Genomic DNA, 27881 nt, shown 5'->3' with positions numbered 1-27881 from the left:
ACCAGTGGTTCCCAACCTTTTTTTGGCCATGTCCCACCTAAGCATCTTCAAAATCCTGACGCCCCGCCTCGCACCCCGCCCCCGTGACATATAATTATTATTCAAAAAGTGAACTCCTATTCACATGGAAGAAGCCTGCAAGGCCATAATGTGGTCCTAACAAGCTTCCAAAGAACATGGCATTCATGAAAGAGAAAAATAAAAGAACAAAAGGACAGTTGAAGTACTGAGGAAGAAATCACTCAGAAATTGTTAAAAAATATAATAATATGAAGTGATATGAAAAAATAGCAAATAAAGTTTCAAAACATATAATAGAGAACTGAAATGCATAAATGTCACAATATATATTTATATACTGTATATGAAGCCCCTAGCACCATAAGAAATGCAGAAAATTCACTGTTAATAATTCATTCTCGAATTCCTCCCCCCCTTTTAAAATCAAATTGCCCCCCTGTAGGGCCCCACATTGGAAACCACTGGTCTAAACAACATAATTGACAAACTTCTCAAAATTGGAGCTTTCGAGAAATTTTAAGCTTCAGCAAAATGCTTATTTTTAGGAGGAAGTTATCACAAATGTTCAAAATCATGTCTATAATTAGGAAGAATGTGAGCATCAAAACCCAATTTAAAAAGACTACTTCTTGCCAAGACTTTTTTGTATGTAAAGCAATTTCTAATAGCCTTACCCCTCCCTGCATTTGTAGCTACCTTGCTCCACTAAGAAGTTACTCCTATACACTTCATTTATCCAAAACACAAACTAGCAGTGGGGCTTGGACAAACAAACCATTTTTGGGCCTAGTTTTCTTATGACAAAAATATCATAGGGTGTGTGTGTGTGTGTGCGCGCGCGCACACACACACACACACACGTGCATATGTACACTGTTCAGAACTTTAGAAGACAGACATAATCTTGGGAAATCAGATAAATGATAGAATAAAATCCCACAAAAAGCTGGGAATTATTGCCTTAAGTGATAACCTAGGTATTTGCAAGCATGGGGGAGGGAATATCTACAACTCCTTTAACAATGTTAACCTTTTGACCTATTCACTAGTGCCTGTTCAGCAACACTGCAGCATGTAGTACAGATGCTGTTCAGAGAATGAATGACCTTCCTGGGACGACCAAGGCCAGATCAGAAGGCCAGGATAAAATGGCCACACTCCCTGGCTTCCACTTCCACAGACAGGCCTTCATGTCTAGTGCCGCTCCCAGGCCTGAGGAAAGGGTGCCATCTGGAGGACCTCCGTTTTAGAGAGAAACCCTGTGCAAGACAACCATGAAACTTGTCACCAATCATATTCAGTATCCCCATAATAGCAGGAGCCACTTTCAAGTCACCTTATGGATTTAATCTTGGGGAACCTTTCTTGAACTTCATTTCTCAGTCATTTGTGTAGTTCTGATTGTTATTTGGAAAGAGATTTCTCCATTGGCCCAAAGACCCACTAAATGAGTAGAGTGTCTTAAAGTTCCCTTTCTCCCATAACCTATAAGCTCTTTCTATGGGGATGTGGTTCTACTTCCATTTCAACTCAAGTTCTAATCAGAATAGGTACCTTCAAAGTCCCTATAAGAGCTGCATGATCCAGCTTCCACGTGCTCCATCAAGTGGTTCATCCCTACTCAGGATGAGCATCCACTTAATCATCACCATTGCTTTGGCAGAGAAGAGGATGGAGTGTCCCCAATCTGTCTGCCACAGCATTCAAACTGTTCATTAGGGGAAGTGTCCCGGGGGACAGATTCTACCAGTCTCAAAAAAACTGTAATGCAGTTTTCTGTGCTACTGTTGGGAGAGAAGGAGTGAGGAGTGAGCTTTTCAATTATAAGAAATCCCAAGCCCAAATTACTATACCTGTCAAGCAACAAGAATAGCTTCTATGAACAAAAGAAATCTGCCATTCTGTTTGATAGTCTTGTGATGCATTTCAGTTCTATCCTTAGTTCCCTATTCTCTCAGTTGCTGGGAAAAGAATGCTACCTGAAATTGTGTGAATTTTCAAAAACAATTATTTTCTTTACCTGTAAAAATGGCCCATTCCTCCTCTCTCAAAAAAGAGCTTTTGTTCTCAAAAAACTAAAGTTGCTTCAGGAAATTTTTTTTTTCAGTGAGTCCTCATAGGACATGCTGAGTATAGACAAATAGCTTGTCATTAACCACAGCCGAGTTCTGCTATACAAAGAAAACCAATCGTCCCCTTCTTGTTTGTTCTATGACCCCTAAATAGGTAAAAGAAAAACTAAGCAACCACAATGACTACAGGCTGAGCCACAACCAAGAATGAAAGGGCAAAGGCAGAAGAACACTTGCAGGAGGATAAACCATTTGCTATGTGTGCCCAGGGTCAGCCATTGGGCCTAAGGAACCATGCTCACTGTATTGAAAACTTCCTCCAGACAGCATCTTCCTCAAAAGCACATGAAGAGCACACCCTCAACCTCTTTTCGCAGGAAGAAACCATATTTCAGTAGGAAAAGACACACCTAGAACACTACAGAGATCCAGGACAACTTTAAAGTAATATATACCCCCAACGGCTGCAAAGAGTTAAACACACAGTAAGTTGACAGATGACCTATGCACACCAAGTAAAACTCTGGGCTACAGAGCCCAGAGTTAGTGTCTCATGGCACAAACATGCTGAAAGAACACTGGCAAGTTTAAACCTTTGCCATTTGCCCTGGCCAGGTAGTTCAGTTGCTTAGAGCAGTGGTCGGCAAACTGCGGCTCAGCAAACGGCGGCTTGCGAGCCACATGTAGCTCTTTGGCCCCTCGAGTGTGGCTCTTCCACAAAATACCGACTTCTGGGCATGGGCCACGAAGTTTCAATCACACTGTACATGCACACCCACACGTGGTATTTTGTGGAAGAGCCACACTCAAGGGGCCAAAGAGCCGCATGTGGCTCGCGAGCTGCGGTTTGCCGACCACGGGGTTAGAGCATTGTCCTGATATGCCAAGGTTGCAGGTTTGATCCCCAGTCAGGCACATATAAGAATCAACCAATGAATGCATAACTAAGTAGAAGAACAAACTGATGTTTGTTTCTCTTTCTCTATCACCAGCTTTCTAAAATCAATTTAAAAAATATCTTTGCCATTTGATAATGTACAGAAACAGTGGAGCTAGAGAAGGCAAAACAAAAACAAAAAAAACCCAACCAAGAAAACAGAATTTACAGAGGTTTCAAAATGGCAAAGTAGGGTCCTAGCCGATTTATATCAGTGGATAGAGCATAGGCCCTTGGACTAAAGGGTCATGGGTTTGATTCTGGTCTAGGGCATGTACCTCAGTTGCAGGTTCAATCCCTGGCCCCGGTTGAAGCGCATGCGGGAGGCAACCAATCGATGTGTCTCTCTCACATCATGTTTCTCTCTCTCTGTCTCTCCCCCTCCCTTCCACTCTCTAAAAATCAATGGAAAAATATCCTTGAGGATTAATAATAACAAAAGGCAAAGTAGGTAAATGCTGTGCTCACTTTCTTCCACAACCACATCAAAATTACAGACCATCAGTCAGAACCACCTGAAATCTAGCTGGACAGAAGTCCTATAACTAAGGATAATAAAGAAGCCATAAAGAGATTATATGAAGAAGCCATGAAGAAACTGGTAGGGGAATGGAGACGAGAATGGGCAGGCCCCACACCTACAATGTGGCAGTTAAGAAACAGGAGGGATATCTTGGCTATGGAGGTTCCCCTGAGGAGCCCCACAATGGGTTCCCCAGCCCAGGACTCCAATGTCAAGACGTCCCCATAACTTCTAGCTGTGAGAGCCAGTAGGGAGGGCTGCTGAATAAGAAAGAGGGCTGCTGAAGTCCCAGGTGTTCCTCTTCAAGGGTCTGGGCACAGACATATTTGCTTGCAGACTCACTCACTCTTGGCTGCAGCCCTGGGGCAGCAGCTTGAAAAGTGCTGAGACATAGGAGAGAACTGAACTGACTAGCATCAGGGTGAGGGCCGGAGGGGCAGGCGTCAGGGCATCTCACTCAGGACAGAAGTGCTGGCAGATGCCGCTGTTCCTTTGTTAAGCCCTCCCCCAAACCAGCTGGCAGGTGAAAGTGGGCACCAAATCTGAATCTCCATCAACCTGGCTAACACTGCTCATCCTCCCACCCTGGGGATCCTCTGGGATGCCAAGTCGAGCACTTGGCCCAAACTTCTTCCAGCAGAGTTTCTACACAAATGGCCTGTCTCAGGTCACACTGAGGACTTTCTAAAATCTCTCACAGATTCACAAACCCCAAACAAGAAGTGTATGACCTCGGCATGCCCAGTACCTCTGGCTAGGTGGCCACAAGCCTGGCAACAGTGGCAGCTAGCCTAGAATTTCAGCTTAGTCTTTCCCTGGAGCCTTCAAGCTCAACAGAGATAGCAATCATCTGCAGATCACATTGTAGCTACTACCAGGTGGCTCCAGGCCGGGCACAGGGAGCAGATAACCCATCTGCTCCCATCACAAGAGGCTCCAGAGCCAACATGCCCCTTGGTCAGCTCAAGGCCACACAAGACCACCACACAAGCACCTCCAGAAATGAAACACCCAATGGAAAGCAAGCACCAGACCCCTGCTGAATGAAAACGTCCCTGAGGTCACTCCCTGCACAAGTTTGTCAACTATAATCACCACCATCCCTCAGAGCCAGTCAGTCTGAGGGTCAATCCCTCCCACAGACATGCCAACAGCAATCAAGGCTCAACTACAACAGGAGGGCACACACAACCTCCACAGGGACACTGCTGGAGCACCCAGCTCAGGTGACCAGGGAGACTGTGCAACTGGGCCCCAGAGGACACTTAAGGGCACTCTACCAAGATCAGGAGATGGAGCAGATCTACTTACTACACAGAAACAAACATAAGGAGTCAGCCTAAGTGAGGAGACAAAGAAACATATCCCAAATGAAAGAACAGGAAAAAAAGTGAGAAAAAGAGCTAAATGAAATGGAGACAAGCAATCTACCATATAGTGTTCAAAACACTGGTTATAAAGGGCTTAACAAACTTAGAAGAGTAGATTAACTCAGTAAAAACTTTAACAGAGATAGGAAACATAAAAATGGAGAGAGAAACCATAAAAAAGAATCAGTCAGAAATGAATACAGTAATTGAAATGAAGAATACATTAGAGGGAATCAACAGATTAGATAAGCAGAAGATTGAATCAGCGATTTGGAAGACAAGGTAGCAAAAAATCCAATCAAAAATGGAAAATGAATTTTAAAAATGAGGATAGTTTAAGCAACCTCTGGGATGACATTGAACATACCAACATTCACATCATAGGGATACAGAAGAGAGACAGCAAGGAACTGAAAACTTATTTGAAGAAATAATGATAGAAAACTTCACTAACCTGGAAAAGAAATAGACATATAAGTCCAGGAAGCACACAAAGTCCCCCAAAAGATTAACCCAAACAGTCCCATTCCAATATAATTAACATGACAGATTAAAGACAGAGAGAGAAAATCTTTTTGTAGCCTCACCCGAGAATATGTTTTTGTGTGTGTGTTTTTTTTAGTTAGAGAGGAAGTCAGAGAGAAACATCGACTGGTGCGACTGGTGCCTCCTGTAAGTGTTCTGACCAGGGATTGAATATGCAACCTTTCAGTGTATGGGATGACACTCCAACCAACTGAAACATCCAGCCAGAGCCAGAGAATCTTAAAAGCAGCAAGAGAAAAGCAGGTAGTTACCTACAAGGAAGCTGCCATGAGACAGTCAGTCAGTTTCTTAAGAGAAACTTTGTGCCACCATCATCACCCCGGAAGAAATTGGCACAAAAATATTCAAAGTCATGAAAGGCAAGGACATACAACCAAGATTACCCAGCAAGGCTATAATTTAAAATCAGAGAGATAAGAAAAAGCTATAGGAGTTCATTACCATCAAAGCAGCAATACAAGAAATGTTAATGGGGCTTCTTTAAGAAGAAAGGGATAAATATGAATAATAAAATGGCAATAACTAGGTCCCTATCAATAACCACTTTAAATGTAAATAAATTCAATGCTCCAATTCAAAGACATAGGATAGCTGAATAAATAACAAGACCCATAAAAAAAAAATGCTGTCTACAAGAGACACACATTAGATTGAAAGAAAGACACATACTGAAAGTAAAAGTATAGAAAAGGATATTTCATGCAAATGGAAACCAAAAAAGCCGAAGTAGCAATATATTTGCCAGACAAAATAGACTTTAAAACAAAAGCTATAATCAGACACAAAAAATGACATTTCTTAATGATAAAGGAATCAATACAACAGGAAGAAATAACCCTTGTAAACATGGATGCACCCAATACAGGCAAACCTAAATATATAAAGCAAATAATGACAGACATAACAGGAGAGATCAACAGTAATGAATTCAGTAAAGTAGCAGGATAAAAAATTTATATTCAGAAATTAATTGTATTTTATACACCAATAATGAACTATCAGAAAGAGAAATTAAGAAAACAATCCCATTTACAATTGCATTGAAAAAACACCTAAGAATAAATTTAACCATGGAGGGAAAAGACCTGTACTTGGGAAACTGTAAGACATTGAAGAAAGAAAATGAAGAATATACAAATAAATAAAAGGGCATACCATGCTCGTGAAAAAATTAACACCATTAAAATGTCCATGTTACCCAAAGCACTCTATAAATTTAATGCAATCCCTATTAAAACACCAATGGCATTTTTCTCAGAAATAGAGCAAATGATCATAAAATTTATATAGAATCATAAAAGACCCCAAATAGCCAAAGCAATCTTGAGAAAGAATAACAAAATAGAAGGCCTCACATTACCTGATATCAAACTATACTACAAGGCTGTAGTAATCAAAACAGCATAATATTGGCATAAACACATACACATAGACCAATGGAACAGAATACAGAGCCTAGAAATAAACCTATACCTATATGGTCAATGAATCTATGGCAATAAAGGCAAGAATATTCCATGGGGTAAAAACAGTCTCTTCAATAAATGGTGTTAGAAAAACTGGACAGACACATGCAAAACACTGAAATTAGATCACTTTCTTACACCATATACAAGAATAACTCAACATGGTTTAAAGTCTGAAATGTAAGACCTGAAACCATAAAGCTCCTAGAGGAAAACATAGGCAGTAAGTTCTTTGACATCACTCTTAGTAATATGTTTTTGGATGTGTCTCCTTGGACTTTGGAAACAAAAGAAAAAAATAAACGGGACTACGTCAAACTAAAAAGTTTTTGCACAGTAAAGAAAACCATCAAAATGAAAAGATTAACCTACTGAATTGGAAAAGATATTTGCCAACGATATACCTGATAAGTGGTTAATATCCAAAACATATAAGGAACTCATACAACTTAACACAAACAAACACTCCAATTAAAAAATGGACAGTGGACCTGAATAAACATTTCTTCAAAAAGGATTCAGACATAAAAAGATGCTCAACATACTAATCATCAGAAAAATGCATATTATAGCCACAATGAGATATCACCTCACACCTATCAGAATGGCTATCATCAATAAATCAACAAACAAATGCTGATAAGAATGTGGAGAAAAGGGAAGCCTCACACACTGCTGGTGGGATTGGAGGTTGGTGCAGCCACTATGAAGCAGTTATGGAGATTCAAAAAAATTAAAAACAGAACTACCATATGACCCAGAAATTCTACTTCTGAGTATTTATCCAAAGAAACTCAAAACATTAATTCATTTGAAAAGACATATGCACCATGTTCACTGCAGCATTATTTACATTTGCCAAGACAGGGAAACACCTTAAGTATCCATCCACAGGAGAATAAAGAAGCTGTAGTATATTTATACAATGGAACATTACTCAACCATAAAGAAGAATTAAATCTTGCCATTTACATTATGGATAGACCTAGAGGGTATTATGCTAAGTGACATAAGTCAGAAATAGAAATACAAGTACAATATAATTCACTTACATGTGGAATCTAAAAACACACAATAAATGTATCAACAAAACAGAAAAAAACCAATATATACAGAGAACTAATTGATGATTGCCAGATGAGAGAGAGGTTGGGGAGATGGGTTGAAAGTTGAAGGGATTCAGAAGTAAGAAGTGCCAGTTATAAAATGAGTCAAGAAGATGTTAAGTACAGCATAGGGAAAATATTGTCAATAACGATGTAAAGGGTCAGATGGGTACTAAACTTATAGGGAAGATTACTTTGTAAGATATGTAAATGTCTAATTACTATGTTGTACTCCTAAAGCTAATATAACATTGTATGTCAACTATAATTGTCAAATAAAAAATATCTTTAAAATAGAATTGTTAAAATAGCAAAAATTTATACTAAAAGTCCTAGGAGTCCTAGGGATTCTGAGAAATTATCAGATAGTGTTATGAAGAAGATAAAAAGTCAGTGAGCCCTCTGTTAGGATCATAAATGTCAGTAAAAGAATAGCAGAAAAGATAAGAAAATTTGGTCTCTTTTGTCAGAGTTCCCATGTTATTAAAGACACTCCCTTTCAAAGCATTATTTATTGGAAAGAAATGTTAAAGGAAGTCTTAATTCCTACAAGGCCAAATATGTTCCCCTACCTCCCAAAATACATCTCCCATTTGCTCACAAATTCTGTACCCTGACCCTTGGAATCTCCTGGATTCCCTGATTGGAGGCCAGGTTCTTCCATTACATATTGGTTCACCAAAACCAATGGGTGATTCCATGAAGTCTTTAAAGAAGTAATTATGTCAAGAGAGGAATCCACATAGTCAAGACATGGCTTTCTTAGGAATGGTGCTTATTTAATCTTAGCAAGAGCAGCTGCTCTTCTTTCTGTATTCTGGAACAAGGCACGGATTAAAGCTTTTACTTCACTGGAAGAGAATGCAGCTGCCAAGGGTCCTTTTCCATCTGCCCACCTGAAAAATAAAAGATAAAATTCTTTTTCCTATTATGTCTCTGAAGTATAAGCAAGACTTAAAAAATGCTTATGTGATCCCAAATGCTTGTCTTAATAGAAATAAAACAAAACCTGGCATCCTTCCCCTTCTTAATGGATCTACCAATCAATCTCTTTGACCTCTTTGGCTTTCTGGCTGCATTTGAGTATCAGCACAGAGAGATAAAGAGATGACGTCAGGAAGTAAGACTATTCTCCCTTATTCTATACTCACTAAGCCCTGTTGGAACTTGACAATCATGACCACATCCTCATATGTTTATATAGAGTATTAGGATCTGTAACTACTTTAAAAAGTGAATCATAGGCAACAAAATTCAACTTAGAAAGAATTGGTATAAAAAATACATAGAGAACTCCCATAAGTCAATAATGACACAAACAACCCATTAGAATAAAGGGCAAAAAATATGAACAGGCATTTTACAATAGGAAAAACATGAAGGATCAATAAAAAGATGCTCAACATCATTAGAATTTAAGGAAATGTAAATTACAATGACAATGAGCAAAATTCACACCAATTAGAAAAAATTTTTAAAGTCTGATAATACCAAATACTGATGTAAATGTGAAGTAAGAAAATAAATAAATTACAAAATATCTGTATAATGGAATATGATACAGCAGTGAAAATGAACTGCAGCTATGCACACCATTGTGAATAAATTTAAAAACTATAAAGAAGCAAGTTAAAGGAGATTCCACTTATAGAAAGTTCTAAACTTCATATTGTTTAGGAATATGTGCAAATGTGGAAAACTATATATTGTTTAGGGATATGTGCAAATGTGGTAAAACTATAAAGAAAGGCCAGGAAATTACACAGAATTCAAGATAGTGGTTACCTCTGGTGGGGAGCACTTGGAAAGGAACACAGGGGTCTTCAAAGGCACTGGTAATATTTTCCTTAAGTTGGGTAATAGGTACGTGAACATTTACTTTATTCCTTTTCTTTAAACTATGAGTATATGTTATATATACTATGCTCTTTCATATGTATATTTTATAATTTTAAAATGTTTAAACTATACAACAGAAGGTAAAAAAATTCTCAATTAGATATTATTTATATATTTACTGAAATCTCTGGAAGAAAAAAAAAATCTTCCTAGGCAGAAAGAAAAGGAAGCTATGATGTGAAAGTATTATTTTTTTCAGAACAAGGAATTAATGATCATTCTTAGGCTGTAAGAGGGCCCTTGAACAGCAAAAGAAAAATTCTTATATGCTGCCTTCTGGAGTCTTACCTAAAGATATTTATTACCCACTAAGGACTTGTAAATAACAAATAAATAAAACAAATTTTGTATTAAATATAAGTTAGAAGTATTTTGATATGATTTTTTTACAAATAGAAATCTCATTTATAGTGTTTTACAAAGGACAATATTTGCTGAGAACAATTTAGACCCATTTAGGTCTAATATAATTGGGGATCTGAAATAAAGCTAAAACAGATAAACAAGTAGCTATGGGGATGGAGATGGACTTTTAAGGCCTATTCAGGGAGCTCCCTGAGCAAGGTATGCATACTGGTTAATAATCTACCAAGTCAATAATAAAAGCATCCATGGATGTGTAACTAACCTAAACCTATTCTGTTTTTTGCAGTATCGATACCCACCGCACATTCAGTGTGATATGATATAGACAGCATACAAACACTGGGACAGCAATGTTAACTGATGGTGGTGAGAGGAAACATCATCTATTATATTAAGAAAAAGTATACCTTTTCTATATGTACAGTGCTTAATCTCTAACCCTACTGTACTTCCTGCAGAAAAACTGGTCAATTAAACAATGGTTTGAGTTGAATAATACAAATAAAAGTCACTTCTCTGTTAAAGTGTCAAAGCCAATGTTAAGATGCATTTACTGTTGGTTAAAATGGGCAACAATTTCCATATAGGTGTGAGAAGGTGTACTTCTTACAAATCCAAGCTCATTTGTACAGCATCCCAAAGCAACATGTTCAAGACCACAATTATATGAAACAAGAAGTCTTTATGTTAACAAATATGAAAAAGTGGTAATGAGATCTACACTATGATAGATAATGTAAAGGTCCCAACTACTGCTACTCAATAGGAAGTTCTTTCCTGGGTAACATTAAAAAATAGAGAATAATCCTATATAATAAAAGCCTAATATGCAAATCAACCGGACAGCAGAATGACTGGTGGAATGATTGGTCACTATGACACACACTGACCATTAGGGAACACACACTCAATGCAGGAGCTGCCCCCTGGTGGTCAGTGTGCTCCCACAGGGAGAGCACTGCTCAGCCAGAAGCCGGCTCACGGCTAGCAAGCACAGCAATGGTGGCGGGAGGCTCTCCCGCCTACGCAGCAGCGCCAAGGAGCAGCGAGCAGTAAGAAGCAAGGGGTCGCAGACTGTGAGAGGCCAGGCTGAGGGACACTCCCCCCACCCCAGTGGGGGCCTCTAGTATTGTAATAACTATATATGGTATCAGATGGTCACTAGACTTATTGGGAAGATCACTTTGTAACTTACAAAAATATCTAATTACTATGTTGTACACCTGAAACTAATATAATATTGTATGTCAACAGAAATTAAAAAAATAAAAAAATTAAATACATAAAATAATCTCCCCATGCAAAGAAAGAAAGAAAGAAAGGGGGGGGGGGAGGGAGGGAGGGAGGGAGGGGAGGGAAGGAAAGGAAGCACTGCTCTCAATGGCACTAATACTCCTCAAAACTGTGAAAAGATCATTCTACCCACCGATCCCCAATTTCTTGCAAGCTGGCCTGTAACATCATCATCAGTTCTTTGAATGGCATCCATTTTGGCACATAGACTGGAACCTCTTCTTGATATTTCTTGTTCTTGCTTTCTTCAGAGAGAGGTGCAAATACTTGGGGTCCTTCATCCATCACTGTTTTGCATAAGGAATACAATCTATCACCATCTTCAGTAGAGATGTCCTGGTTTTGCACAAATGGAACACAACAAAATAGAATTGGGCCAGCTTAGTAGTAAGGAAAGGGCCGATCTTTGGTGCATGTTGTCCAGACAGTCAGCTAACAGCAATATGTTTTCCAACCAATTTAGCACCTCTTACTGCACACTAGATTTCATCAGCTCTCTGACAATACTCCTACAGCTAGAGTGACACAAAATATGTTTCAACAGATTGTTAGTAATTTAGTTTGCCTGCATGAAAAAGCCCATTTCTCCTGTAGAATGTAGCACAGCTTGCTGCAAAGCAGGGGATGTTATTACAAACAAGGTTTGAGCCAATGTATGCTTTAGAGGCATGAGATAGCAGAGTCCAGGCAACTATTGTAGGGTCACATATATAATCCCAACTGCATCTCACTTTACTAAATTAATTTAATTTAATTGCAAATTAAATATACATGACTTCATACTTTACAGTCCATCTTGGGACTACTGTTTCCAACCTTCTCATTCATAATTTACGCAGATGCTAGATGGAAAAGTAGTGTAATCCTATCTTCGTATATGGCTATAAAAGCGAGACATTAGCAAGTCTCTAGAGCAAGAAAGAATTAAGACAAAACTAAAAAAATACAAACTATGAATTAGACATAAAACATGAACAATTTCTTCTACCATCTGTGTTGACTAAAAATGAGACTTCAACAACACATTCCTAGTAAAGTGACAATCTAGGACAAGCAATGCATATCAAGTCTGGTGAGCCATCTAACAGCTCTTACCTCCAGGGCAGTGATTCTGCCAATAATCTCAGAAATTGCTGTATTGAGTAAAGTCCCCATAGCCTTGCAATATATGTTCACCGGCAGGACATCCTGCCACACAATTCCAAGTCTCTTCAGTTGGTGCAGGACCTGTGAGGAGAATACAGCTATTTACATAAAAGAGAGATTGCTGCAACTTCTTTCCAGATTTACATTTATCATTTGTGTGTTTATGAGAGAAGAGGCAGCATATAAAGGTGAGGTAAAGTAACCAAGAATATGTGCTTCTTGAATATTAAACCTTAGTGATATGCCTGCTAGATGAAAAACAAATTTATCCTGAGGACAGGGAAATGACACTAAAAAAATAAATCACGTAGGAAAGAGGGGCATTAAGATGAAAGCTAATATTTCAAATTTCCCAAACCCAAGTTCATGGGTTAAATATTTGCTATGACAGACTTAAAACTTGTCACAAGATGACTTGATGGGAAGGTAGCTTCCTGTTGACTTGCGGGGGGTGGGGGGGGGGTGGGGGGTGGGGGCAGCAGGGGAACGATCATAAATATGACTGCAAAAGGTATCCAGATTGTCCAATGAGGGAGGGTTGTGTGGAATAAACTGAGCTGTCTGTTACATAGTTTTTGGTGTTTAAAAAACAAGGGGGATATCTAAAGATAGAAAACAAATTCCAGAGCTAACAACAGCCTCCCACCTGACGGATTGCTTTACTTGCTGCAAAATAGTTCTCTTCATCATCCATGCTTGAAAAGTTCCTAGCACTTGATAATCTTTCCAAAAGTTCTCCTTTCTGTGCCCGCATTTGGGCCAAAAAACATTCTGTCCCTATAATGAGAAATGAGAATAAAGAATTCTAACAGTTGTTCAATTACACACTGCAAAACTAGTGTGGAAGAGGAGAGAAGCATGCACTATGTATCTGTTCTGCTTACTTGAAAACACTTGCTTGTTATCTAGCAAACAAGCATAAAGCTGCCCTAAGGTTACTAGAGACAGTCATTTCTAATACATTAGCCAGCTCCTCCAAACCCATCCTCAGGATAGTAAGTCTTTCCCAATAGCTTGTCCAGAGTCAGATGAGAAAAATAACTTAGATAGAAGCAGCTACTTATTTTCTGAAAGATCTATACCACCGAAGGAATGTCAGGAATTGAAAAGCTAAGTGAATTATAGAGTCTCTGCTTTTCTTAGGCTGTCATTATAGCAAAATTATTGATTTATCCCACATTTCATGTCTTTTGATTTTTTTCATAATCCCAAGTAAAGCTAAGAGAAGTAGAAGAAGAGGGAGCTATCTTGAGGTTTTGCAAAATAACAAGCACTGACATCAGCGAACTCTTACCAACAACGCTAATGGAACTGTCACAATACAATTCTTATTATTTGTCATCCTACTGACATAACTCAGATTTGGTGAATTTACTGCACATTAGCAATGCACTTTGGAACTCTAATGTATCATGAAATCATGTCAAGAAAAAGTAATGCTTCCACAAAGGGTACATTCACTTTATAAAATTAAATAACTAGTAATACTTGCAAATTAAATGCCCTCCTACTTTCCAACAGAGCTCAGGACCACCACCTAACTTCTAACTGCCTCATTCATAAATTACAAAGATACCAGGCTGAGAAGCTGCATAATCAATGTGCTTTACTGAATTTAAGATATCAGTTACCAAGTCTCCTGAAGCCAGGTACAAGATCCACAAAAGTAGTAGTGCCATCACAAAGAATGGGGGCAAGACGTAATCTGAACTGATGCCCGAGGGTCAGCAAGTGATGAGCAATATACATACAGTTGTTATGATGAATGGCAGCCAATTGGGGAAGTTTTTGAAGGTTCTCCCTAGTTAAAGAGAGTGGGTAGAAAAAGAAAGAAATCACCTCCTATTGAAGTTGGGGTTGATGAAGTTACTACTCTTTTAACTCTTTCTAGGTTTTAATCATTGTCTGCTGTATAAATGCTGAACATAAGATATAATCTCATCATCCAACTTACAATCAGAGAGAAGTTGTTCTGCCTGAGTGTGACCTTATCCTACAAAACTATCCCAGTGAATAACAAACAAGAAAGAGTAGGGGAATTAAGATGTTTCCCTTTGTCAACTTTTTGTATTGGAAACCTAGCATAGATATACATAATAAATCCCTTGAAATTTAACACTGATCAGTCTGTGGAAATAGACTTCCTCTTTCTCCAAATTCCTATTTTATTTATATACTGAAGCACTCAACTATTTTCTAATTCACTAGTTTTCAAAACTGGCTAGAGGTTAGTCACCTGGGAAATTTAAAATATATATTTAACCTGGCCGGCATGGCTCAGTGGTTGAGCGCTGACCTATGAACCAGATAGATCACGGTTCAATTCCTGGTCAGGGCACACGCCCAGGTTGTGGGCTCGATCCCCAGTGTGGGGTATGCAAGAGGCAGCTGATCAATGATTCTCTCTCATCATTGATGTTTCTATCTCTCCTCCCTTCCTCTCTGAAATCAATAAAAATATATTTAAAATGTTTCTAAGCATATAAACATATATTTAGACTTCAATCCCATACAAATTAAATTACAATCTCTGAATGAAGCTAGGGCATTTATGTTTTAAACCTTCCCAGGTAATCTTAATTTTCATACAAAATCAAAAACCACTGCTCTAAATCTTCCACACATATTAATCTCCCTACCTAGCCTGGGAAGAGATCTTGTCTTGTATTTCTGCTATATATCCTCTTCAGCAGTCTCTCAACTAATACTTCCTAGTTTGCTGATTTTATTAATGTCAGGCTAACTATACAAAGTCAGAAACTAACAATCTAAGACAGTTGTCTTCATTTTGGGCTACACATCAGAAAAATTTATAGGGCTTTAAAAAATCACAGATGTGTGGGTCTTAAACCAGACCTATGAATCAAAATCTCTTGGGATAGGACCTAGGCAAATATACATATTCTTAATGTTTCATAAGTGATTCTAAAATACTGCCAAAGCTGAGAACCCTCATCTAAAACAGTGGTTCTCAAACTGTGGTCCCCTGACAAGCAACATCAGCATGATGTGGAAATTCATTTAAAATTACAGCCCTGATTTCAGTCCTACTGAATTAAGAAATCTTGGGCATGGGATCCAGAAATCTATATTATAATGAGTCTTCTTGGTAATTCTGATGCACACTCAAATTTGTAAACCATAGGTCCAGCACAGAGTTCCAAGATCATACAGAAGTAAATCTAACTTCACAGTAGAATGAAAAATGTTTCTAAGCATGGACTCCTAAACCAACTATCTCTGAAACTCAAAAAACATGGCTATCAGCTGACCCAGAGATGTTTTCTCTTCTCCTTTACTTGACTAAGTAGACAGTGAAATAAAAATTTTAAAACAGCAAAGAAAATATAACTAAAAATAATAAGGTTCACAATAAGTGTTTTCTTTTATAACAAAAACAACAGGTGTACCTACTTAAAAACATCTCAATATTCAAAAATCTGAACTAAAAATACTACAAATAATAAACTAATTTTGTTTTTTGAAACCAGGAGTCCTCAACTAATGAATAACTGTGCTGACGTAATATTTAAAACTTTCATAAAAGATATCCAAAACACTTAATGTGGATAATAGAGAGAGCTCTTGGAGGCTTAAAGTTATAACTTTTCAGATTAATATTAAAAGAAACTTCAAAAATCCACGACATTAACTAAATATAGCCTAAAATAACTAGAAAGAGTAGCTGATCATATCTGACAGTTAAATGGCAATTCCTTGTGGTATTAAGTCTACAAAGCCAAGAGAAAATGTAGTATGTTTACTAGATAGCAATGTGGAGTGACGGCCTTTTGTTTTGTAACCAAATAAAGTGAGGCAGTTTTCATCTACCATCAAAAACAGGGTAGCCCTAACCGGTTTGGCTCAGTGGATAGAGCGTCGGCCTGCGGACTCAAGGGTCCCAGGTTCGATTCCTGTAGAGGGCATGTACCTTGTTTGCGGGCACATCCCCAGTAGGGAGTGTGCAGGAGGCAGGTGATCGATGTTTCTCTCTCATCGATGTTTCTAACTCTCTATCCCTCTCCCTTCCTCTCTGTAAAAAATCAATAAAATATAAAAATAAATAAATAAAAACAGGGTAAAGTTTTTAAATTTGCATCACCCATTATATTGCAAGATTACAGTACCCTTATTAACTTATTAATAAATGACCTGTGTCCTTTAAACATGTATTTTAAATGGTTTACTGCATTTCACTGTAAAAATTTTGGTACCCAAAATATCTTTGGTGGGAAATAAGATCACTGGTTTTAATGACTTACACACATTTCAGACATACAATCTTACAGAAATGAGATACAGTGGTACTTACTTGTGATATGTTGGTACAACATCATGAAACAAATGGAAGATATTCCTCACTGAGTAGAAAAGTTGAACAGCACTAAGAGGAAAACAATTTCAATAGAAACGCATAAGGATATATTGGAAACAGAAAAAAAACTTAAACTAAGTGTATCTTAAACTAAGTGAGAGTCATCAGCTAAAACGACAATTTGAGCGAATACCTGCCTTGGTCACTGCTGAAAACACCACTCATCTAGATGGAAATATACTCTCAGTCAGTATTTGCTAACTAGACTGCAGTCCTAAAAACCTGGATCTCTTAATAATTTTAAGAATTGCAGCATTCAACACAAAGCCTTTTTCCATTTACCCGTTTGTTTGTTTTCTGCCAGGACCCAGAGTATCCCTTCAGTAACAAATGGAGCTAAGCCTCAAGCAAATGTTACCTACTCACTGACGCACTCTGCAAAGGGCAAGATATCAATAAGGCATTCACTTGGTTCTTTTAGAATCAGTCTGACTTTCAGCTTTCACCTTTTCTCCTTCTTACCCCAATGCAAGGAGATGAATCAACATTTCTAGAATAGAATCTAACCTCAAGGTGTTTTTTTTTTTTTGCCCTTTATATCTGGTCTTAGAATACCTAAAGATTATTTATTAAAATGTACTCAGAAAGGGCAAATATAAGGTTTCTGCACTTACTTCTATGTAAGAGTATCTTAAAACTATGTACTTTGAATAAGTCACAAGAATGCCACAAATATTTAGAAAAATAAGTTATGGTTATTATACCCCCAAATACTGTTGCTACTTGATTACTATAATACCTGATTATTTTATTTTTGCTGCATATATTCTTTGAGGTTTAATAATAGAGGAGTTATTGCAGTGTAGTTGTGATTTTATTTGTCCTGTTAAAAACTATTTTAGTGAAAGAATGGCCATAGACATTCAGTATACAAAAATATTGTTGGGTCACCCTAGCTAGTTTGGTTCAGTGGCTAGAGCATCAGCCTGGGTTCAATTCCTGTCAAGGGCTCATGCCCAAGTTGCAGGCTCGATCCCCAGTAGGGGGCATGCAGGAGGCAGCTGATCAATGATTCTCATCATTGATGTTTCTATCTCTCTCCCTCTCCCTTCTTCTCTGAAATCAAATATATATATATATATATATATATATATATATATATATATATATATATATGATGGGTATTCTGTATTCTCCCATATTTATTTTGCCAAAGGAAAATATACTTCCTTTTACATGTATTTTTCTTCCTACTTATATTTAAAACTGGAAGGACTTGTGAATATAATGATTCATTAAAGTCATGGAAGTATTTGGTAAACGTGTTCTTTCTAGAGCAGAATAGAATAAAGGGGTTTGTGTGAATGTGGAGGTAAAAACTGAAACTCTGGAAGCCAATCTGAAGATGCAGTATGATTAAGTCCAGCCCTAACTAATAAAGGTGTTTTCTGCTATGAGGACAAGAAGTAAAAAACTGCTACGTATAGATACAAACTGAAGAGGCTTTTGTCATTCTGTTCTGCAATCAACTTTGGCTATGGCCTATCATTTTCTCTTCAATTTTGTCTAGGAATAGGAAAAAGCTTACAAAAAGAAATTCAATATATGCGAAATAGAGTTTGGGGTACCCTGTTTACAATGCACATTAGAAATCATCCTGAAAAGGTGATTTTTGATACATTCCATTCTTTTCTTTCTTTGGGTACCCAACAAACTATTATCACTTTAGAAAATAAATGTTTAAAATGTAAATTAATTAGGGCCTAGATTTCAAAAGGTAACATAAATGTTAAGCTAAGGGGCTAGAGCAGGCTGGAGTAGATGATAAACTATCACTATTACCACTCCTACCAATAATAAACATTTGAGTATTAATCATTTTCCAGGTAGCATTCTAAATTCCTTACACATGCTTTCTGATGTAATATCATTCAATTCAAATAAAAAATTAAAATTAAATAGCTTTCTATTAAAAATAATTAATAATTTTTTGCCCTAGCTGGTTTGGCTCAGCGGATAGAGCATAGGCCTGCGGACTCAAAGGTCCCAGGTTCGATTCCAGTCCAGGGCATGTACCTGGGTTGCGGGCACATCCCCAGTAGGGGGGCGTGCAAGAGGCAGCTGAATCGATGTTTCTCTCTCATCGATGTTTCTAACTCGCTATCCCTCTCCCTCTCCCTTCCTCTCTGTAAAAAAAATCAATAAAATATATTTTTTAAAAAAATTAACAATTTTTAACATCAAGGAAACCCATTAGGTGATCCATACATGTTTCTATTCTTACACCTTGCTATAAGATGTTATTGAAAAGACAATTGTTAATATACATTTGTGTGCTGCACTATTTTCAGAAAAAAATATATTAATTAACTAATGGGATAAGAAAACCCAAAAGAGCCCTGGTCGGTTTTGCTCAGTCGGCTTGTGGACAGAAGGGATCATGGGTTCACATACCTCAGTTGCAGGTTCAACCCCCTGCTGGGTTGGGACGCATTCATGAGGCGACCAATCAACGTTTCTCTCTCTCTCTCCCCCTTAATTCCTACCTTCCACTCTGTCTAAAAAAAAAAAAAGTCAATGGAAAAAATATCCTCAGCTGAGGATTAAAAAAAACAAACAAACTCAAAAGAGTCAAGCTAATTCTCTTAATAAATATCAGTTTAGATAAATATTTAACAAAGTCACTGCCATGTTCACACAACTCAGAACTCTTTTTTTTTTTTTTAAATTTTTTTATTGATTTTTTACAGAGAGGAAGGGAGAGAGATAGAGAGTTAGAAACATCGATGAGAGAGAAACATCGACCAGCTGCCTCCTGCACATCCCCCACTGGGGATGCGCCCGCAACCCAGGTACATGCCCTTGACCGGAATCGAACCCGGGACCCTTCAGTCCGCAGGCCGACGCTCTATCCACTGAGCCAAACCAGTTTCGGCCACAACTCAGAACTCTTACCATTGATCACTACTGGTTGTTGCCTCTAGTAAAGTCTGGTAAGCAAGTTCCATTAATTTCTTCACAGATTCACTAACGCGACAAGTGGGCAAAGAAAAGGAATGTTGGTCCAATGTATTTTCAGGCTGTAAATTCACCATTTCATTGTACTGAGTTGTGGACATTTTCTGTATTTGTAGCTTGTCATCCTCATCAGAGGTGGGTAAGTCAGGCACACTTATCTTAGAGTCAGGAATAATCTAAGATTCAACATAGAAAAGAAAAAGCACTATCCTCAGAATAATTCAAATGCAAGCATACAGTGAAGAATAAGATATGATGATAAAGCTATGGCTCTATAGGGTAATAGAAAGATTTGAGTACAGCCCCGGCCAGGTGGTTCAGTTGGTTGAATGTTGTCCCATGCACCAAAAGGTTGCGGGTTCAATTCCTGATCAGGGCATATACCTAGGTTTCGGGTTTGATACCCAGTCAGGGCATGTGCAGGAGGCAACTGATTGATGTTTCTCTCTCACATCTTTGTTTCTCACTCTCTATTCTCTCCCTTCCTCTACATGGCAGTATTTTAATGACTGCTCAATCTTAGGTTGAGAGCATGTCCCCAGAAATAAGCAATTCTTTTTACTATAATTCTTCCAATTCTTCTGTGCACTAATTTGGTGAAAATACAAAATCAATAAAGCTTCTCTAACACTTACATGAATGAAAATTCCCAGACTTAGTCAAGACTAAAGGGAAGAATACTAGGCTGTTAATTTGGAAACATCTGTGATATTTTTTACGCTAACTTTGACAAAGTCATTTAACCTCTCTGGACTTTAATTTTCTCATTGTACAAGAAAGAAAAACTGTACTGAAATATGATTTTCAAACCTTGCTGCTTAAAGATGCCCTAGGGGTCAAAAAAAGGAGAGATTAAGCATGTAGAAGCAGCAGGTTCCCTCATCCCACTGCAAGAAGAGCAGCTCTGCTCTTCATATACTGGACCTCTACAGAAAATGTATGACAGAAAAAGTTCAGTATGATAAAAATGTTTAAGTCATCAGACTTGCCTTCCAAATCTGTAAAAGAGTATAATAGTATCTACTTCATAATGCTGTTATGAAGTTTATATAAGAATACAAATGTCAGGGACCTATTAGTCAAAATTACGGCTAACATCAGAATACAGAAGAAAAAGTATAATTATAGAGATGTTTAGGAAAATGCCAATGTTTGTCTGAAAACTAGTGGACCCAGAATACACGACTCAAAACAGTGACTTCATGAGGCTGGTGAGGGAACCTCAAGATGGAAGAATATAAGATCTAATATGACACCTGTAAGGTTAAAATGTAAAAACAAAACAACAAAAACAACTTTAGATGTTTTATGAAAATAGTGGGTACACATAGGGAATTGTTTTAGAGAAAATTTAGATGAAGACTATGAAAGGCAAATTAAATTAAAATGATTTATGAAAAAAGGAAGATGAGCTTTCCAAAGCTGGGCAGTTTAAAGTATCTAATTCCAGGGCCTTCATGCCAAGAAAAAGAACCAGGTTAGAACCTACAGCAGATGTTCTTAACTAAGGGAGCATCTGGCAATGTCTGGAGACATTTTTGGTTAACACAGCAGGAAAGTTGCTCGTGGCATCTGTGAACAGAGATTAGGGGTGCCACTAAACTTCCTACAGGCCAACCCTCCAACAGCAAAGAATGATCTGGTCCCAACTATCAACAGTGCCATGTTGAGAAACCCTGATCTAGAAGAAGCTACGTATTAGGATTTGGGCACTCAGGAAAAAATAATAGTTTTATAGAAAGTCAGAATTAGTTGAACAAGAAGCTTAGAAATTATCTAGTTCAATTTTGTCATGTTACTGAAAAGAGAAATGAGGTCCAACAAGGTTGAAATATTTTAGCTCAGAGTCACAGAGCAACACAGTAACAATCCTATTTACATCAAAGAGTTATGACAGAGGCAAGTGAGATATATATTAATTCATTTACCAAATCCTTACTGAATACTGGGTATATAGTGGTGTGCACCAGGTATTTTCTTGGTGCTGGAGATACACAGTAAGGAAAAAACCCTTCCCTTATGGAGCTTATTTTCTAGAGTAGGAGGATTATTTTTTTAATCCTTACCCAAGGATATGTTTTTATTGATTTTGGAGAGGAAAGGAGAGGGAGAGAGGAACATCAATGTGAGAAAGAAACATTGACTGTTGCCTCCCATGCCCACCCAGACTGGAGATTGGACCTGAACCTGGGTATGTGCCTTGACCGGGAATTGAACCCATGACCCTTTGGTGCACGGGACAATGCTTTAACTAACTGAGCCACACTGGCCAGGGCAGAGGTCACAATATTAAAGCATGGTCAGGAAAGGGAGCAAGTCATGTAGCATGACTTGTGGTAAAAATGTTCCTAACAAAAGGAACAAGAGACTCAAAGGTTCTGCAACCAGTGGTCTTAGCAAATTCAAGAAACAGCAATATTAGAAGCCCAATACAATAGTACCTGGAATTAGAGGCAACAGGAGCACAGATCATGTAAGGTCTTATAGCTACTGTAAGGTTACTGGGTATTTCTTTACATAAGATGGGAAGCCACTGGTTTTGTGCAGAAGAGTTACATAATCAAGTGATATTTATGTTAGAAAAACCCACAGCACAATTCCTGGTAATCAGTAGATTTCAACTCCCCTAACAATCCAAAATTACCTCAAAATGTGTTACTACTATCTATGCCCTCAAATGGCTAGCTAAAATGGACACAGTAACAGGTTACTCCCAAGGACGATGGAATATGGCCGAAGGGATAGAAGGAAAAAGAGTAGAGTACCTGCAGTGATAGAAGAAAAATAGCTGAGCAATTTTCTATTAAGAGATTACCTTAGTCAATGTGTTGTTTTAAACTAGTAATTCCTTACATTTACCAAATATTACTTTATATTTATAAGGTAAGAAGATAAAATAAAACAGAAGTGAACACACAGAAATATCTAAGATCAAAGGAGTAACTTACCCTCAATGCAAATTAAGCAGTCCATTAACTTTGCAGATAATTTGTTTACACTTTACATAGTTCACATTTTTTTTATTATTTTAACTTCAAAACTAATGCCTAAAAGATGAAGTCAACATTTTCACAATAGAATGTAATCTCTGGACATAAATAAAGCCTACCTGTCCCAAAATTGTGTACTAAAAATTAAGTAATGAAGTTGAGAAAAACGTATAGGTTGGCATATTACCTAATTTCAACAATAGTAGTGCATTACATTTATGTAGACTTTTTCAATTTATATAATGCTTTCATGTGCATTACTTTATCTGGACTTCACAATACCCTATGAAAGAGGTAAATAGTAGGACCACTTTAAAAGTAAGAAAACGAACATTCAGAAGATTAATAACTCCCACCATGAGCTCAGCAACTGTCATGCCCTCTTCCAGTCTAACATATTCATCTCAGAAAGGAGCTGCTTCCTGAACACTGTAATATACCATAACCCCAATACCTTCACAGTGTTGTGAATTTCAGAGGTCATTAGGTTTCTAGCCGCCACAATCACATCCTGACACTTCTTATTAGCAAAATGAGAATTGATGTTACGGGCATATTTTAGCAAATCAGTAGTATCTCCTTTTAAAAACCTCATCTCCTTTAAGGCATTTTCAAATTCTTCAGTGGATTGTATGATCTGACAAATACAAGAAAAAAACAATAATTATATACATATATTCCATTTCAATATTAAAATTTCAAATCCAATGAAAAGAACAGGACCAACCGGTTATTTAAGTTTTAGAACAAATCATCAATTACTAGGAATAAAACTATCAGACATTTTTTTTCCTGCCTTAAATTAATTAGGAAGAGTATCTTCAATAGAAATTTCTGATTCTATTTGATTAAGGTACAAAGACCTTTAAAATAAATATACTTATTTTAGTGTTCAAGGAAAGAGTAAAAAGAAACGAGAAAGCAGTGCCACATAGTAACTACTATAACTGATACAAGTACAAATACAAGAATAATTGTTTTTCAAAAGTATCTTACTAAAGAAAATACACTTAGTAAGAAGGTGCTTCCCAATCAAATGGTAGGAAGCCAGGAGAAAAAGGAAGTTATGAGGAATTTGCTTCTATTCCTTATTAATAATTTTTTTAAAGATGTCACTAAAGAACTAAAGATCTAAAAAACAAACAAACAAAAAAAAAAACAGCAACAAAATCCCTGACACCAATAAGAAGCTAATCTCTTAAATCTCCTGTGATATCTCTGCTCTTACCTCCTCATACTGCTGTAACTTGCTGCTATTTGTTGGGATAGAATAAACCAAACAGTTTTTAATGAGGCACTCAGACAAGTCCTCCCAGATCATGTCACCAAGCATCTCAGCCAATATGATCTTAGGTGTTTTCTCATTTTCTTGATCAGTATCAAGAGGCAAATCTGAATTCAAAAGAAAAAGTTTAAATAAGAAACCATTCATAGTCTAGATTATTCTCAAGTTCCTTAGTGTTCTAGAATTCTTTAGTTGTAAGATGATGGGGAAGAAAATGGCACAGATAATTTTATAACTATCTCAACTGATTGCATGGGGGTAAAGCATGACATACAATCATTATTTTATCTTTCACTGCTCAAATGAATCATCTGCACTGTATTTCTGCCTGTATTCTATAACAATAAGGTATTAAGCCACCTACATTATAATCATCTACTGCTAATGTACTGATCTGATTCTATGAAAAGTACTCAGAAATTCTGCATAAAGTTGAAACTAGTTTAGAATAAAATCCCCATTCTTTCATAATACTTTTTTCATCTCTGCAAAGGAACTGAGTTTTTATCCTAGTAAAATACCAGTAAACACATTACATTATTGTATATTTAGTCTAGTAAACAGAATACTTCAATACCTTTTCTATAGTATACCTTGAGGGAATTATAGTTAGAATACACTATTCTACTAAGAAATACTTATCTTCAAGATATTCTTGGAACAAAATGCTGGCCAAATATTTAATAATCAGAGATAAAAAATGGCAATGTTTTCCATTTAGATCACATTGCATACGAACAAACTAAATGTGAAGTTCCACGGAAAGAAAACTTATTTGTGACCTCATAAGAATTGATATTGCAATTAAACCTTTTCATAGTACAGATCAATAATGATATCATTTTTCTAACAAAACTCAAAATGCAGAAGATTTGAATTGTAAACTGGCTGTCAAAAATACCAACAAAAGAATTCAAAGAATGCTTTTCTGATATTGATAAATTTAGAACTTTTTAAAATTTTATGCAAAACTGCTTTGAATTCTATGTTAAGAATAGTAAGTTGGTTCATGGTTAGTGAATTTCCTTAACTCAGCCACAGTTTTGAAACTGATATACTTTTGCTTTAAAGTCAAATTAGTTCATTTAAAAGGGATGAACTAAATTTGTTGGTGTAGGTGAAAATATAGGAAAATGATTATTTTGGTACTCAACACAGCTCCTGGAAATTTTTCAGTATATCTGGAACAACTTGGAAATAGAACCTACTTTTTCAACTAAATTTTCAGTATGTTTGGAACAACTTGGACATGGAACTTACTTTTTCAACTGTAAATTTTATGACATCTAAATACAGACCAAGTATTTCTAGGGAAAATTTACATCCAATTTGAGATGCACTTAAGTATAAAATACTCACCAGATCTAGAAAAGTTCATATAAAAATATAAAATAGCTTATTAATAATTTTTATATTGATTATATATTGAAATGATATTTTGGATATATTGGAATAAAATATATTATTAAATTGGAAGTTCATGTTCCATTTAACTTTTTTATGTGGCGACTGGAAATTTTAAATTACATTATGTAGCTTGCATTTTATTTCTATTAGACAATGCTGACCTAGACCGCAGCTCTAAATGCATTTACCAAGTGATATAAGCAGCTAGTACACTGCCTTCCTCTATAAATATTTGTTGAATGGATATATGCAAACATACCAGAGAAGAAAGTTTGGCTCACACCATATAAACCATTTTGCACCTTTGCCCCGCCTTCAGATCATCATAAACATTCACCAAACTATTAAAAATGATGATATTCCTATTTTGCTTAGTTTTTTATTGGCAAATGTCACTAAATTTTGGCATATTTTCCATATCTAATGATGCAATGACATGCTGACATAATGAACTGTTTGATAGCTTTCTTATGCTGAACCATCTTTTGGACTCCTAAAATAAACCCTTGGTCAGAATGTGTCCTTTTTAAAGGCACTATTGGATTTATTTAATTTTTATTAATGTTTGCATTTATAAATCAAAGGTAAAATCATTCTATAGTGATTAATTTGTGAGTAAGCAAGCATTATTACATTTTGGTATTAAATGTATGCTGTTTTTTTTAAAATATATACTTATTGATTTCAGAGAGGAAGGGAGAGAGAGAGACAGAAACATCATTGATGAGAGAGAATCATTGATCAGCTGCCTCCTGCACACCTCACAATGGGGATCAAGCCTGCAACCTGGGCATATGCCCTGACCGGGAATCTAACAGTGACCTCCTAGTACATAGGTCGACACTCAACCACTGAACCACGCCAGCTGGGCTAGGCTGGTTTTTTAAAAATTAAGTAGGGCATTTCTCCTCTTTTTCTATTGGCCAAAGAGCTTACTTTAAAAAGGGATTATCTGTAATTTGAAGAACACACAGAATTTAGCCATAAACCTTCGGTGCCTAATGGTGACCTTTTTAGTGCCAAGTCTTTAACAACCTTTCAAATTTCTTCGATAATTATTTGTATGCTCAGAGTTTCTGCTTCTTCCTAAATTTTAGTAATTTAGTTTCTAGAAAATCATGGCAAAAGCAAAATATGCTTGCTGTCACAAGACTAACACTACTAAGGTTTATAAAGAAAAACCCCAAATTTACCCTCTCCACACCCAGAAGGTTAACTTTCTTCTCTCCTTGCCTGTGACACATTTTAAGTTTGGTTGGTATTCTTCCTCCCTCAGACTCATACAAAAATAAATATAAATATGAATTTGTGAAATATGTGCGTGCGTACACGTATACACGTACACACGTACACACACACACACACATTTGATTTGGACTGATTATTTCTTTAGGGCCGAATCCTACAGGTTGAAATCCTACTTTAAAGGATAAAACATCTTAAGGCTTTTTATCCATTTGCCAAATTCTTTCTAAAAAAATTTTCATTCTCCCCTTTTAAAAGCTTCTTTGTTGTTGGTATATCATGATTAATAATAAAGAAAATATGAAAGAAAAAAATACATATTCAAATATAAAAGACTGGGCAAAGCCTTTACGAAGTTTCAGAATAAGTAAAACCCAAAGAAAGTAGAGGATTCCAAAAAGAACTAAGAAATCTAAATATGATTTGATGCTCTCTGAGCCAGAAGGGAAAGAATACATGGTAAAGGAGAAACTAAAGCCTAAAATGCATAATGATATTAGAAAAGCACCTGCCAATACTAAGTTGTCTTCTGCTCTACATATCCTAGGTACTAAGAAAACTTACAAATAAAAAAATGGGCCCTAGTCAGTTTAGCTCAGTGGATAGAGCATCAGCCTATGGATTTAAAAGGTCCGGGGTTCGTTTTCAGTCAAGGGCACATGCCTGGATTGCAGGCTCAATCCCCAGGAGGGGGTGTACAGGAGGCAGTCAATGATTCTCTCATCACTGATGTTTCTCTCTCTCTCTCCCTCTCCCTTCCTCTCTGAATTCAATTAAAAAACAAACAAAAAAAAACAGGTTGAGTACTAATTAATTTAATGGAACAGGGTCAAACTGTCAAGTGATTTCTACTGTAATTCCCCACAACACCCACCC

The 27881-nt window shown here is 36.9% G+C and overlaps 1 protein-coding gene across 2 annotated transcripts in view; it reads right to left on the bottom strand.

Annotated features, from left to right (window-relative positions):
• Positions 1 to 7702: 7702 nt before the first annotated feature.
• Positions 7703 to 27881, bottom strand: part of ZW10 (zw10 kinetochore protein) — a 35482-nt gene continuing 15303 nt past the window's right edge. Inside the window, exons 8-16 of one of the 2 annotated variants that reach the window (XM_081098794.1) lie at positions 24297 to 24460; positions 23523 to 23705; positions 20016 to 20254; positions 17058 to 17129; positions 14377 to 14546; positions 13392 to 13522; positions 12695 to 12826; positions 11733 to 11935; positions 7703 to 8937 (exon numbers count right to left, since the gene is read on the bottom strand). In XM_081098794.1, coding sequence (XP_080954920.1) covers positions 8817 to 8937; positions 11733 to 11935; positions 12695 to 12826; positions 13392 to 13522; positions 14377 to 14546; positions 17058 to 17129; positions 20016 to 20254; positions 23523 to 23705; positions 24297 to 24460 — 1415 coding nt within the window. In that variant the 3' untranslated portion in view covers positions 7703 to 8816. The remainder of the gene's footprint in view (positions 8938 to 11732; positions 11936 to 12694; positions 12827 to 13391; positions 13523 to 14376; positions 14547 to 17057; positions 17130 to 20015; positions 20255 to 23522; positions 23706 to 24296; positions 24461 to 27881) is intronic. The other variant, XR_013996405.1, reaches the window with a different exon arrangement.

The sequence above is a fragment of the Myotis nattereri genome, assembly GCF_964212035.1.
Source record: "Myotis nattereri genome assembly, chromosome: 9".
In the NCBI taxonomy this organism is placed as follows: domain Eukaryota; kingdom Metazoa; phylum Chordata; class Mammalia; order Chiroptera; family Vespertilionidae; genus Myotis; species Myotis nattereri.
This window is presented reverse-complemented; position numbering and strand designations above follow the sequence as displayed.